This window comes from Apium graveolens, chromosome 10, assembly GCF_009905375.1.
Source record: "Apium graveolens cultivar Ventura chromosome 10, ASM990537v1, whole genome shotgun sequence".
Classification (NCBI taxonomy): domain Eukaryota; kingdom Viridiplantae; phylum Streptophyta; class Magnoliopsida; order Apiales; family Apiaceae; genus Apium; species Apium graveolens.
This window is the reverse complement of record NC_133656.1, coordinates 131,945,055-131,961,902: the sequence shown is the minus strand read 5'-3', so window position 1 is coordinate 131,961,902 and position 16,848 is coordinate 131,945,055. Positions and strand designations below refer to the sequence as shown.

The 16,848-nt window shown below is 32.4% G+C and overlaps 1 protein-coding gene across 1 annotated transcript; it reads left to right on the top strand.

Moving 5' to 3' along the window:
• The first annotated feature begins 13,781 nt into the window (after positions 1 to 13,781).
• Positions 13,782 to 16,528, top strand: LOC141689271 (protein indeterminate-domain 12-like). The gene is made up of 3 exons (XM_074493520.1): positions 13,782 to 14,110; positions 14,216 to 14,615; positions 15,454 to 16,528. Exons 1-3 carry the CDS (start codon positions 13,948 to 13,950, stop codon positions 16,286 to 16,288), a joined length of 1,398 nt encoding a protein of 465 aa, XP_074349621.1. The 5' UTR covers positions 13,782 to 13,947; the 3' UTR covers positions 16,289 to 16,528.
• The last annotated feature ends 320 nt before the right edge of the window (positions 16,529 to 16,848 follow it).

The window sequence follows — 16,848 nt, the reverse complement described above, 5'->3', positions numbered from 1 at the left end:
AATACACCGACCAAATCAAATTAATTATTTTTAGTTTGATTTTAACTTTTTTTAAAGTCTAGACCAATAGGATAATTTTGTTTTAGAGTGACTAATTAGTATAGATGATTTTATTTTTGTTAGTCGAATTTTATTTTTATTTTAGTTTTGTGTTAGTCTAAATCAATTGTATAATGTATTTTTTTTCCTGGATAGATAAAATATATTATTTTGTTTATCAAAGTTCATTAGTATAATTTTTTAGGATGATTGATAGTATTATTATTTATTTGGTTTAATACTAATTTAATTTATCTCGGATCAGTGGTTTATATTATTTTATTTTAGCCCGATGCCCAATACACCGACCAAATCAAACTAATTATTTTTAGTTTAATTTTAACTTTTTTTAAAATCTGGATTAATAAGATAATTTTGTTTTAGACTGGCTAATTAGTATATATAATTTTATTTTTGTTCGTCGAATTTTATTTTTATTTTAATTTTGTGTTAGTCTAAATGAATTGTATAATGTACTTTTTTTATCCTCGATAGATAAAATATATATTCTTTTATTTATCCAAGTTCATTAGTAATTTTTTAGGAGGACTGATAACATTATTATTTTATCTTAACTCGATTCGCATGATTTATCAATTAAATCTTAATAATTATATTTAATTTAGACCGAAGTAATAAATTAGAATAATATAGAACTTTGTATGAATTAAAATATAAATTGGTAGAGGAAGTTGAATTTAATATAAATTATAATGATATAGAGTTTGATATAAAATAATATTGAAATTGGTAAAGTAATCGAGAAAGTTGATTTCAATATTAATTAGAATTAAAATTGATCGACTCAATAATTAGAATTAGAATAATTAAATAAGGGTAATTAAGTAATTTCAGCAAGTACCGACCGACCGAGTACCAAATTTTTAATATTTTATCTATTGTAATATTTTGGTAATATTGCATAGAGTATAGATGTATAGATGTATAGATTGCAAATTTTATATTAAATAGTACGGTAACTTTTAAAGTCTAACATATTAAAAAAAATGGATAATGATCTGAAATGATGTTAACCAACTCGAGCCTACCTAATCACGTCCAATTTGATCATAAATATTTTCAAATATACCATAATAACCTGAAATTTAGTCATACGAGATTGATCGGACTTGAAAATCCAAATTACTAAATCTACTTACAGTAAAAGATTTAGTTTTAAAAATTAAATCTTTATTATTATACTATAATAACCGGAACGGAGTATAATTTGTAATTTGATTAAACGCTCATTTTCGGTATCCCTTTCCATCAACATCATCGAATCTTCTTAATCAAATAATCGAAACCATTAGATCCACATATTAAAAAAATACACTTCAAAAGTTCTCAAATTTGAATCCTCGTGTTCGAATTCCATTAACCACAAACATTTATATTATTTATACATATAAATTTTCAGTTTGAAATCTCACTCACCAACAACAAATATATATGTATATTATTTATAAATAAAATTTCATCAATCATTTACTATTTATATTATTTGAACCCAACTAGAAATTACACACAATTAAATTATAATTATATAATTATTATTTAGTATTTAATTATTTATTTAGAATTTTAATAAAATTAAACAAAATAAAAATAAAAATCTATAAATATTAATCAAATTTGGATTCATCAAACACAATTCATGAAAGTATGTTAAAAAACTAAGGTCAGGAAGGTATACGGAAATTTTAGTTCTATCCTAAAAAGAAAAAATAATGCGCACCCAAATTGTCCTATATTTCATGCATTACTTGCATGCAATATTATAAAAATTAGTAATAGGAAGAAATCGATGAAAACATCAATTTATAATTAATTCGTGAATTGAAGATTATTCGGAAGAAATATTATATGTATTTTAATATTTTAATTATATTAAATTAAAATTTTTATTTTATTAATAATTTATAATTATATATATATATATATTTCTCTTATTACATAAATGATAATTATTTAAAGTTAGTTGAAATTTTATTTTATATTGAATAATTTATTTTTAATATACTGATAAAAATATATATAAAAATTAATTGAATTTTAAAAATCAAATCAATATACATTACAAAGAAATCATTTATAAAATCTGAGATTTTTAGAATCATGCTAGCACGGGGTCAGTAAATTGAACCGCTAAAGTGAATATAAATATGCGTGTGCCAGCAAAACAAATTTCCAGGTTAATCAAACGTGCTCGTGCATGCTAACAAATTCGAAAGCTTACAAATGTTTCTGATTGGATATTTGTCTTTTAAAAAAATCAGCTAGAATATACGCTTATCTATAACTTTAGCTTTGGGTTAGGAATAATAAAAAGTTTAAAGGAAGAAAAAGAAGATACCTTCTAAATTCTGCATGGTGGGGTACGTGCAGCGCCAGAGCTTTAATTTCAACGTACACATGGGTCGGAGAATAATCTGAAGTACGAAAAGAAGAAATCCTCACCAAAATTATTGTAGACGAGAAAGTTATCGAGATTCCATGTATATATATACAAACTTTTCAAATATATAATCATGTATCTCGAATACATTGTCACAGTCATAGAGTATAGAGACTATTTGTTTCGAATAATAAGATCACGTTTCTCCGATTATTTGACCAGATTGACATGACTCAAATTTTAAAAAGAAAACTTTATCAATAATATAAATAAAAATTATGAATGTATTAATTATTTTATATTTAGAATTAGGGTTGTAAATTAACCGAACCGAACTCTTAAGTATTCATGTACGAGCTCTTTAATAATATATCGAATTCCAGCTCGAACTCAAACTTGCATGGAGTCAAAAATTATGTTCATGTATCAACTATTTAACTAGCTACACAGCTCGTGCAATGTACGAATATACTCTAGATTGTACTAATTGAAACTATTTTCGTTGTAATTATTGACGATATATTTATGTTGTTATCTAATAGATTAATAATTTATTAATTTATGCATATGAGGCAGAAAGTAATAAATTATGTTAATATAATTTTTTTGCCACTTTATAATTAAATGATATTTGTAATATGTTAATGCTTAGAAAGTAAAATAAATAAAGTAATTATGTGTGCCTGATATTTATCAATCACTCTAAATATAAAATAATTATGAATTTATTTTTTAATCATTTAATGTGTTTATGTATTAGAAATGTGATTGATGGGTAATACACAATTAATGCCAATATTGTAAGTTACTCACTGAATGAATGACATATAATATTGTTCGTCCCAATAACTTTCGATTTTGGATGTTCCAACAGATTGTTAACATTTCCTAAAATAATATATTATCTTTATAATGGCTCCAAAATTTACCACCGCTTTCTTAATTTTTCTTCAGCATAATTAATTTTTTTAATCTCTATGTCTAACAACGATATTAATAACCTATGAGACGGTGATAGTATATATGATATATGTCATACAATAATTAATAGTGAAGTATAAATCGTAGATATTAGTATAAATAGATTATTTTATTTTTAATTTCATTGAATTTAATATAATATTTCGCCATTTCATTATATTGGAGGACAAGATTAGATTGCTGACAAATAATAATATATACGAGTATGTATGTGTGTGTATGTCCATGTATATATTTATTTATTTATATGTATATATTTATTGTATGTATGTATTTTTGTATGTGTGTGTATGCACATATTAATTATACAACAATTGACAATTTTTAATAAATGAATGGCGAGTTGAATTAAATATTACTCTCTCTATCTCATTCAATTCTATACATTATTTTTTGGCAGGCTTTTCAATGCTCGTTTAAAGCATAGCTCCATAATATTTTTTAATTTTTTTTTTATGAATAAAAGTTTTATGTTTAAACTTTTATTTTAAAAAAAACAAAAAAAAAACATTATGAAACTGTAATTTAAAGAAGCCTCGAAATACGCGTAAATAGTGAACGTATAAAACCTACCGGGATGGAGGTAGTATATAGATGAGATACGCGCAAATAGTAAATGAATGATGAGATGATATAAATATTATATAGATATTAATGTAGGGGTATAATCGTCATATTAATTAAATTGCTCGTCATACCCCCGTTGTTGTATCTATTATATATATAATAGAGTAAGTAGGGGGTTCGTGAGACAATTTATTCATATTAAAATTACTAAATTACCCCTCATAATTGTATGTTAATAATTATCCTAATTTAATATGCATATATTAATTAAATCTAATTTAATATGTAGATATAAAGACTCCATCTCATTATTACATTTATTTAATACTACTTCATTATTTAATATTAACAATTAATAGTTATATATAGATAAATTAAATACATTTTAAGGGAAAAATAAGATTAGTGTATGAAGACTTAAACACGGATAATAGAATTTATTCTTGATTCTAACAATATAGGTAACTATTATAAAAAATATAGTTTTCATAACATGATTAAAACTACACGTAAACAAATATATATATTGAAATTTTTAAAGATATATGTGATATAACGCTAAAAATCTTTAACCATATTTATAAATAACAAACATCAAACTTTCATACATGTATAAAAAACAGTTGAAAAAATTCGAGGATCATGAATTTTATAACACATACTTCGAGAGTTGAGCAATCATTAGTCTAATAACACATACTTCCGTTAAGATCAGCATTTAATTATTTCATTTATCGCGCTTTTAGCATTTAAATATATTAACTATGTAAAAAATTATTTAATCTCATTTTACACATGTCCATGCCTTGCACAAGTCAGGAATACCATTACAGACCTCTATTATTTCATCTTAATGTTAAATGTCAAAAAAACATTTATGCACCGTATAATTACACCCCAAAAAAGGCAAAAAATATTCATATACACAAACAAATAAGTTCACATCATTAATTTATCAGGAAACAACACGAATATACCGTTAACAACTTTAATTAAAAACGCTTAATCTAGAACATGCTCGTGCAACTAAGGAATCATTAATCTAATAACACATATACTTCACTTATCGCACTTCTAACATTTAAATACATTAGTTATTTAAAAAAAATTCTTTATTCACATTTTGCAAATGCACGTAACTTGCACAAGTTAAGAATACCATTACAGACCTCTATTATTTCAGCTTAATGTTAAATATTAAAAAACATGTTATGCACCATATAAACCACACCCCAAAAAGTCAAAAAATACTTATATAAACAAAAAAATACGTCAATGTCATTAATTTACCGGGAAATAACACAAATATCCCGTCAACAACAATAATTAAAAATGCTCAATATAGAATATACCCGTGCATTACACGAGTTATAAATCTAGTTACATGTATAATAGATTAAAAGGTTATTGAAGGACATGTTCGAGAACAGATCAACTATGATTCAATGAACAACCAACTTAAAGTTATTGTTCACAAACTCTTAATCACAATCAACTTGTAATTATTGTTCACAAACTCTTATCACAATCAAGTAAATTTTCTATTTTTTATGTGGTGGTTACAATAAAAAAATTAATTTATCTAACGAAATAATGAATCGATGAATTTTTATTAATGCATTTTGTGTTTGTATTTATGATATATGTTGGTCTATCAATTTATCAAATACTCCAACAAATTTCCAACAATTTTTTGATGAAGTGGCAAAGGAATTGATGGAATTTTATTAATAGATTACTATTTAAACATTTGTGCATTATTAAACGGGTTAAATATCAAAGTGGTCACTCGACTGAAGGTCATATATCAGTTTAATCATCAAACTTAACGGGGTATCATTTGGATCACTAAAGTAATAATAAATATCAAACAGATACCTCAAAATATGTGCTCGAGAATTAAAATTTATTTTATGGAGTTCTAAACATGTTTTTAAAATCTTATTACAACCAAATGAAAAGTTATATATTCATAGTATTTTAGATGATTTTTTGAGATTTTTAAAAATTTATCTACTAATTATTTTTATTTAAATAAAGCAAATGACTACAAAATTAAAAATAAATAGTAGATAAATTTTAAAAAATCTTATTATATTATAGAAAATACTAGAATTCATACATTTTTATTTGGTTGTAATAGGATTCAAGAAAAATATATAGAACTCCATTAAATAAATTTTAATTCTCGATCACATATTTTGAGGTATATGTATGATATTTATTATCACCTTAGTGATTCAAATGATACCCCGTTAACTTTGATGATTAAACTGATACATGGCGTTCAGTTGAGTGACCACTTTGATATTTAACCCATTATTAAACTCTCTGAATCCATCAATCAATTAAACCAATCGAATAATTTTTTGCACTGGTGCCCATCCTCTTTAAATTTTGATTTGAAATGTTATAAGCTTTTCTGACCATGGACCGTACTCTATTTTTCATGGAATTAGTTAATTAAGTAGTTATTAACTAGCAAAAGAAACAATTCACCGGCAATAATTTTTTTCTCTGGTTTCTCAGAGTTTGTCTTACCAATATGGTAAGTTTTAAGGGGTGACTTTTTCCTTTTCATTCAATCATATACCTCAAACACCATCATTCATTGTTCACTATTTTCTTCAGAGAGTTATTTTATCATGAGTCAGAAACATAAAATGAATCTGGAATCATTATACGCAAATCTGTCAATGGAGGATGACGATGGAGGAGGTTTCGTAGTGGGTACTGAAGAGGTGCAGGAGAAGAAATCCACATTTGTACTTGTTGGTAGGTTTCTCACGGATAAGAATATTAATTTTCAAGCAATGCAAAATGTCATGGCGTCGTTATGGAGACCAAGGGAAGGCATGGAGGTTCAAGATCTAGGGGGATTCAGGTTCTCATTTGTTTTCTACCATATATTGGATTTAAGGAAAGTAATTGAAGGAGGTCCCTGGACCTTTGAGCAAAATATGTTGGTATACAAACAAGCCGATGAAACTGAGGATTTACATTCGATAGAATTGAACGAGATAGAGATGTGGGTGCAAGTACATGAGGTCCCTAAAGGTTTTATCTCAGAAAATATAATGAAGAATGTGGGCATGTATGTGGGTAAGTATGTGAAGTCAGACCCTACGAATTTTGATAACACGTGGAAATCTTATGTTAGAATTCGGGTTTTACTTGATATTCAGAGGCCATTACGAAGACGTATGAAAATTAAAAGAGAGGGAGGAGATTGGAGTTGGATTCACTTTAAGTATGAAAAGCTGGGAAATTTTTGTTTCGTATGTGGTATTATTGGTCATACTGAAAGAGATTGCAGTATAGTATATGATAATCCGGATAAGGAGATAGAAAGAGCGTATGGAGGGTGGTTAAGAGCACAGAACCGTAACAATAAGGTGGGTGTAGGAGCTCGTTGGCTGAGGAGTGCTGAAGGAGGTGGAAGATGGCCGGAATACGGTGGAAGTCAGTCGAATTCCAAGGGAGGAAAGGATCAGGAGAGATTTGTGGAACAAGATGGGTTAGTTCGCGAGAAAGGTGGAGATACTGGAGTTCTGGTTGCTGTGCCACGAAATCAGGGAGCAAGCGAGGGAAATACTAAAGATTTGAATTTGAGGGATAATGATGATTTTCTGTTGGACCCCAAAAGGAAACGGTTGGCATTAAATCAGGATAGAGAGAATTATGGGCCAGATAATATGATAACAGATGGGCAGGTTGGAAATAATTTATCGGACAATAACGGTTCAAAAAACTTGAATGGGGTGGGCTCTTGTTTCCAGGCCCACCGAGGATTATGAGTATTATTAGTTGGAACTGTCGTGGATTGGGCCTCCCCACGAATGTTCGGTTCCTTAAAGAGTTAGTGAGGCAGGAAAGACCCTCGTATATTTTTCTTTGTGAAACGATAGATAATAAAGGGAAGATAGACTGGATTTCGAAATCGCTTGGGTTTGATGGCTTGGTTACAGTAGATGCTCAAGGTAGAAGTGGCGGACTTGCCCTGTTATGGAAGGAGAAGGATGATGTAGAGTTGCGTAGCTTCTCTCGTAACCACATTGATGTCGAGGTTGCAGTAGAAGGGAAAGATAGGTGGAGACTTACAGGTGTTTATGGTGAGCCAGACAGGAGTCAAAGAAGAAAAATATGGGATTTACTTCGCAATCTGGCGAGAGACTCTAATCTCCCATGGTGCGTCATAGGAGACATGAACAATCTAATTTCTCAGAAAGATAAACGTGGTGGTGCACTTTATCCTAACTGGTTACTAGACGGCTTCAATGAGGTGATAATCGATACAAACTTAATTGATATGGAGTTAGTTGGCTATCAGTATACATGGGAAAGAGGGAAAGGTACTGCAGATTGGATAGAGGAGAGACTTGACAGGGCTTTAACAAATGCTGCTTGGCTAGACTTATTCCCTATGGCAAAGTTATATAACTTGGAGGACACATCGTCTGACCATTGTCCTATCATGCTAATACCTGAGGAAAAGATGAAATGTACTGGAAAACGGCCTTTTCGATTTGAGAACGCTTGGTTGACTGAACCAATGTGTCGTCAACTAGTAGTGGAAAGCTGGGAAGAAAATAATATGGAGAACATTCAACAAAAGGTGAAGTTATGTGGTGACAACCTGGAACAGTGGGGACGTGAAGTGACAGGAAGGTTTGGAGATCGTATTAAACAATGTAAGCTAAAGATGTCGAAGTTAAGAAAGTTGAGGGATGGTAATTCGGTGGTTATGTACAAGAAAGCAAGGGAAGAGCTATTCTTAATTCTTGAACAGAGAGAGATTTTTTGGCGACAAAGGTCGAAGCAGCTCTGGCTACATTCAGGGGACAAAAATTCTAAGTACTTTCACGCTTCAGCGAGTGAAAGAAGAAGAACAAATCAGATTAACCGTTTGAGAAATAAGGATGGTGAGTGGACAGACTGGGAAGGGGGATTAGCAGATGTGATAACAGAGCATTTCAATCAGCTTTTCACAGCAACTCAGTCTAGCTGGACTGAAGTGGTAGAGTGCGTTGAGAGGTCTGTGTCTGAGGCTCAAAATGTGGAGTTATTAAAGCAAGTGTCTGAAGCAGAGGTGACGGAGGCGCTTTTCCAAATGAATCCGGATAAAGCACCTGGTCCAGACGGGATGACTCCTGCCTTTTATCAAAAATATTGGGCCATTGTGGGTAATGATATTGTTGATATGGTCAGAAATTTTTTTGAAGACGGAGTAATGTCAGCTGATTTAAATATGACTAATGTGGTACTTATTCCGAAGAAAAAAAGTCTGACTGGTTTGGGAGATTTGAGGCCTATATCGTTGTGTAATGTTTTGGTTAAAATTCTTACGAAAGTACTTGCTAATAGAATGAAGAATGTGATGGACAATGTTGTATCGGAAAATCAAAGTGCCTTTATTCCAGGTAGGATAATCACAGATAACATCATGGTTTCGTACGAAATGATGCATTTCTTGAAATGAAAAAGGAGGGGTAAAGATGGTTACATGGCTCTAAAGATTGACATGAGCAAAGCCTATGATAGGATAGAGTGGGAGTATTTGAGAGAGATTTTAAGCAAGATGGGATTCCACGACTGGTGGGTGCATTTACTCTTACAATGTGTCAGTTCAGTTACTTATAAAATCATACACGGAGTGAGAGAGATGGGTCCAATTTGGCCGAGCAGAGGGCTTCGACAAGGGGACCCCCTGTCCCCTTATTTATTTATATTGTGTGCTGAAGGAATGTCTGCATTGTTTCGAAGATTTGAAACTCAGAGGTTGATACATGGGATAAAAATCTGCAGAAACGCACCAAGCATCACACATATGCTGTTTGCAGACGATTCATATCTATTTTGCAAGGCTAATGTTGACGAATCTCATAGAATGCTTGAACTTCTTCAGATTTATGAAGAAGCATCTGGTCAAAAGGTGAATTTGTTGAAGTCTTCTATCTTCTTTAGTACTAATGTGAGTCAGGATAACAGGACGGATATTAGTCATGCTCTTCAGATGAGTGAAGCAGACGGGAATTGCAAGTATTTAGGACTTCCCAACATGATGGGTCGAAATAAAACCAGAATGCTTGGCTTTCTAAAAGACAAAGTAAATCAGAGGTTGAAATCTTGGAAAGATAGATGGATTTCACAGGCGGGGAGAGAGATTTTAATCAAATCAGTAGCTCAAACTTTGCCAAGCTATGCGATGAGTGTTTTTCTCCTTCCGCTAGAGATAACAAGGGACATTGAGAGAAGCTTGACTAAGTTTTGGTGGGGATCGAAGACAAACAATAAAGTTGGTATTCACTGGATGAATTGGGAGAGAATGAGTAAGCATAAATCCACAGGGGGTTTGGGGTTCAGAGACTTTAGGGACTTTAACATGGCTCTATTAGGGAAACAAGGGTGGAGACTTGCAACTAAGACTGAGGGACTGACCAGTAGATTGTACAAAGCAAGATATTTTCCAACGGAGAATTTTTTTACAGCAAAGTTGGGCAACAACCCCAGCTTTGTCTGGAGGAGTATATGGGAAGCAAAATCTGTTGTAATATCTGGGGCAAGATGGGAGGTTGGTTCAGGTAGTTCAATCAATATATTGGGCCAACCATGGTTACAAGAAGAAGATAATCCGTTTATAACCACGGATTTACAGGGGTTGGACCAAGCTAAAGTCTCAGGCCTGATGAAGTTAGATGGGAGTCAGTGGGAGGAAGACGTTGTGACTCGCCTGTTTAACAGTCGAGATCAACAGTGCATCAGGAAAATTTCAATCAATGGTGGAGGTGCAGATAATTTATACTGGTGCAAGGAAAATTCAGGTGAGTACTCAGTTAAGAGTGCGTATAGAATGTTGCAGTTACAAAAAGGTCGGTGGCAAAATGCAGATAATGATGGCTTATGGCGTGTAGTGTGGCAAATCAAAGCCCCACCCAAGGTTTTAAACTTGATTTGGCGTGCACCGGCTCATTGTTTACCTACACTCACTGCTCTTCATGAAAAGTACATCCCTGTTAATAGAATGTGCCCAGTTTGCAATGGTGAAGAGGAGACTACTTTGCATGCTCTTGTTCAGTGCCCCTTTGCATCTCAGTGTTGGGGAGACAGGGGTCGGTTATGGGCAGGTTCGAGGTTGGAAACTTTTGCAGGATGGTTGGACAAAGTTCTGGGAGTTTCTAGGAAGGATGAGTATGCAGAAATTGTCACTTTGTGTTGGAATATTTGGAAGGCCAGGAATAATGTGGTTTGGAATAAGAGTAGGCCTTCAGTAGTTGGGGTAGTGAATTCGACGAAGCAATATCTTGCAGAATGGACAAAAGCTCAGAAAATTTCGACAAGGGTTCTATTTCAGTTTGTTGAGGAAGGAGATGGAGCATGTAACTGGGCGAAACCACCAAAAGAAGTAGTCAAGATATCTGTCGATGCAACAACCTTTACTGAATTCTCATCTTATGGTGTGGGAATGCTAGCTCGAGACTGGGAGGGTAAGGTGATTCTAGGTCGATCTGAATGTTACCAGGGGGATGCAAACCCTGATCTTGCAGAAGCTGTTGCGGTTAAGGAAGCTTTGAGTTGGTCCAAAGCAAACAGATGGGAGAAGGTGACTGTGGAATCTGATTGCTTAACAGTAGTTCAAGCAATTCGAAGCAGGGTTCCAATGCAATCTCCGTTTGGTAAGGTTATTATGGAGTGTCGTAAGTTGCTGTCTAATTCAAACATTGTATTGTTTTTTGTTAGACGATCTGCTAACATGGCTGCCCATTTCTTAGCTCGGGAGTCGTGTTCTTTTCCAGGTCGAATTTTTGATAGGGGATCTGTCCCTGTCAAGCTATGTTCTATTTTGTTGGCTGATTTAATGGAGTAATGCAATTTTTTTCGTCAAAAAAAAAACTAGCAAAAGAAACTAGAAAGATCGGAAAAGGCCGAATTAAGATTATCTCCAAGAGTGGCCTATTGGCCTAAATTTAGACTGATTTTGGTCCAAATCTACCCAGCACTGACCTATTTTTCTGTTCCAATTTAGGCCGGTGAATAGTGTCGGCCTAAATTTAGAGCAACACTATTCACCGGCCTAAATCTTTTTAAAAATAAAATATTAACTTTTATGTTATATATATTCACTAGTTTTTTGATTGATTATTATTATATATATACTAAGTAGTTTTTAATCATATTTTTTAATTTTCACTTATATATATAATTGGTATTTTAAAAAAAAATATTTTTTTAATTCAAATTAATAATATACTTGATTGAAGATGAACGTGATTTGAGTGCAATTGATCGAAATTCCAAATCCAGAAGTTGAGATGGTTGAAAATGATGAAAATACTCGATATCAACAATTTCTTGGACGATATCGAAAAATAAAAAATAAAAAAGCTCGTATTACTCTTCGAGATGCATTAATCGAGCATTTGTGGGAATAATATACTAATTCGGAGTAGTTCAATATTTGTTATTTTTTTTTTAGTTAATTAATTATAATATTATTTTTTCTTGTTTAAGTGTAATGTTTTTATAACTTAATAAATTTTTAAATTTGAAATTAATATGAATAGGTACGTGAATTAGTATCAATACTTTAAAATAATAATATATTAATAGTTGAAAAAAAAATATTGATATATGAATTTGAACCAAAATTTAGACCCAACTATTGGAATAAATAGTTATCTCGGTCCAAATTTAGGCCAAGATTTAGACAAAAAAACCTTGGCAGCTTGAAGTTGCCCTAATTACATCTACACTTGTTACGTAAAGTAGTTTGACACTAATTAGGCTTTAATGTTCATAACTAGTTCTATAATCTGATCACATTATCAATTAGAAGCTAGCTCCTCTTTTTATGTTCTAATCAGAACCTTTTCATCATTTGGGTGTTTTATACAGAACCAAAGGCTAAACAAAAGACAAAAAGTGAAGGAAAAACAATAATTACAAACGAAATTAAACTATCAAATTAAGTAGTAAAAATAAATAATTCAATCAAATGTGAGGGGATTCTTCTCCCTGTAACTGCGCCCCCCCCCCCCCCCCCAATAGTCTGATACTATCATCATCATGATCATATCTGTACATATCTACTCATGATTTTCTTTATACGTACTGCACAATTTTCATTTTCTCTCTCTCTCCGTCCAATATATTATTTGTTTCAAAGATTTAAGATAACACACTAGATTATTAAAAACTTCAAAGTTTTAGTTATATTTTCATGTATGCATTTGCATGAGTATTAATTCTTACCATGTTCGATCAATTGCATGTTTGCATGGATGGGTTTTTTTTAATCAGGATATCTGAATTTATTTAGCCAAAAAAAATCTTTTATAATGCAGTGTTTAACGACATACGAGCAGCATTAGGTAGATTGATAGACGCTTGGGAAAATTTCTTATATTATTATACTAGCACTCGAAAGTCCATTTATGAGTAGAAAACTAGATTGAGGACGCTTATCTTTGAGGCATTAGTTTGTATTGTTTTCGTTAGCCTGAGTTTTGACACAATGTTAAGTAATGGGTAGTTTTAAAATTTCAATGAATTAGAGAAATAACTTTTTCAGGATGTTATAATATTATTCTAACAGTCTCTAATACTTTTTGCTTCTTTTCGAACAATTGATTTTAAAAAAATTGGAAAGTTTAATATTATGATTTGTTTATTTGTTGAAGTAAACTAGATCATTTTGAATCTTTCTTGACTCCTTAAAATAATCGGTTAATTCACGTGATATCAAACCTCTTCATAAGAGAGAACGACATTGTATTAATAGAATAATATATACTATCGTTCAAGCTATTTATTGAGACCAATGCCTTTCTATCACCAAAATTTGTATGCACCATCCATAGCTGGGATTCTCTCTGTACGTGTTATTTGTCTTACATTTCAAATAAGCTTGTACATCAAGGTAGGCTATTAGAAAACCAACTTGTGTTGATCTATTAATTAGGCCAATGTTTCCAGCTCCAGCCATGTCTAATTTAACCTCGTTAACGGCGGAAGCTAGCTGTGCTCCTTTTGTCAGCTTATATCCACTAGCCTCGAACATCGTCTCTCCAGTAACTGATCAGCAACCACAGAAGATCAAGAAGAAACGAAACCTGCCTGGAAACCCTGGTAACATAAGTTTACCATTACATATGTTACAACTTGTTTGTTATTGCTTAATTAATTTGCTCATTGTAGATTTCTAAAATTGAAATTATTAATATCTTGATTTAGACCCGGATGCTGAGGTAATATCACTCTCTCCAAAGACACTACTAGCCACCAATAGATTTGTGTGTGAAATTTGTAACAAAGGTTTTCAAAGGGACCAAAACCTTCAGCTACATAGGAGGGGTCACAATCTTCCATGGAAGTTAAAGCAGAGAAACAATAAAATTCCCATAAAGAAGAAAGCTTATGTTTGCCCTGAGCCTTCATGTGTACATCATAATCCTTCTAGAGCTCTTGGAGATCTTACAGGGATCAAGAAACACTTTAGCCGCAAACACGGGGAGAAAAAATGGAAGTGTGAGAAATGTTCAAAGATTTACGCAGTTCAATCGGATTGGAAAGCACATACTAAAACATGTGGAACCAGAGAGTACATGTGTGATTGCGGAACCCTTTTCTCCAGGTATGGTTCATGATTTGTAATTAAAGTACTTCTTCATCTTAGTTTGTTGAGAATTCATGATTTTAGAGTACATGCACTGATGCACATATATAATCATGATGAACGATATATGTTGTTTTCGTGGAATTTACAATGAAGTTTCACTCCTCTATATATCTAAACATATGATTTACTTTTTTAGATTTTTTCAAGAGTATACATATATCATATATATAGTTAGTATATCGTATGATTAGTTATCTTCATGTTAAAATACTGTGCACTGCAATTTTAATCCAAAAGTATGCTCTATATGTGTGTTATCCATACCTAACTAAACATACTTAAATTTCTATTCATTAGCATTTGTCTTTTACCGGTATCAGTTATATTTGTTCCCTGTCTGTTCTAATTACACCGGAAGGTACATACACCATGCATGAACATTATATTGTTTAATTGTACACTCTCAGAGTTGGTCATTCTTTCATTATTTGAAAGCATAGTGGGTCACAATGACAGAGTTATGTAGGGGGCTAGTGGGTTCTAAAGCCTTCACTAAGATAGAAAATATTACATGTAACTACTTAATATTTAGAAAGTTAAATAGAAACTGTTTTCCTAGTACAAAAATTTCGACTATATTAGCTATGACTTTTTCTACTATTTTAGCCTCCACGTCTATGATTATCTGACTTCGCCACTGTTTGGTCATTGGTCATGAATCTTAAATGTAATAACAGTTCACAGTTGTGTTGAGATCGATTTAACTTTGATAAAGTTGATCTCATTTCCTTTTAGATATTAGCTAGATTAATGCATGTTTATTTAGTCTTAACAACGGTCGCATACATGATAGGAAGGATAGCTTTGTCACACATAGAGCATTCTGTGATGCATTAGCTGAAGAAACCGCCAGACTGTCTGCAGCAAATGTCCCGATACTAATGTCGTCCACATCATCATTGCTTAACGCACCTCCTCCTCCGCCTTTACCAGATCAACCACAGCAACATCACCCTATCTCCCAGCTCTCTAACTCTGATTTCTTCAGCAACAAATTACCCGAGGAACAAAACCAAAGTAACAATGTCGAAAACACACCATTCGGGTTCTCACTAAGCCCCTGCACTGACCCTCCACCTCAAAACCCTAATTATAATTTCAATAAGATGATCAAGCGCGAAACTACCAACGATAATCATCACATGTCTTCACCACTATCCACATTCTACCAAGAATCTGCTCCACCAGCATACACGAACTTCATGATGACATCACCTTTTCGGAGCCTCCCACAAAGACTTGCTCCTCCTCTTCCTACCAGCTCATCAGCTCATCTCTCTGCCACCGCACTCCTTCAAAAGGCAGCGACAATGGGACCACAGCCAGCTACCATGAGCCGAAATGTGGGCCATGTGACCTCCCAAATCTCTCCGGAGTATCGGGGTGATTATTCGTGGCAGCAAAAGAGTGAGCATGGCATGACTAGAGATTTTCTAGGGTTGACAGGATCAGGAAATAGCAGAAATGTAGATGTGAATGTTAACGTGAACGTGAATGGGAGGAATTTGGTATCTTTTACGAGGGGCATAGAGTTACCACCGTATGAACATGATCACTCTCGAATGAGGAATCATCTCGGGTTTGCACCCGGGCGCAGACCCGGACCCGGAACATGGGAAAATTGTTAGCTTTTTTACTTGAGCTTGTTTAAGATTACATATCGTTTTTTTTTTAATATTTGCATTCAGAAGGCTGTTTAAACATGTGATGTTGGTTGATAAAATGTCAAATTTTGGTATTAATGCCCAGATATGTACTACTTTGTTCACTGTTTTTTTCCTAATCAAAATGAGTTATAAGGCCGGCCGGTACATTTACAAAGAGTGAAGAAACTGAAAATGTGACTAATCATACACAAGAACGCAGTATTCGTCACGAGTTTAGGAACTCATCGGCTATTTTATGTGTACATTATCGTAGTAATGACAACTTGTTCACAAATGATGGTTGCATTTATTCAAGAATTTTAATTAGCCTGACCAGTGCCCAGGTTTTAAATACTTTACCATATAAAATTATAAGATTCCAGTCCTTTACGGTAACATTTATATGCTTTTAGTAATCATATAGAACTATGAATTTGGGCTCTTAATTAAATTTTAGGAGTTCTAAGTGCAAGTTTTATTGTCCATAGTTAATAAAGGCCATCACTCAGTTCTAGTTAATGCAGCAGCTAAGCAACAAAAAA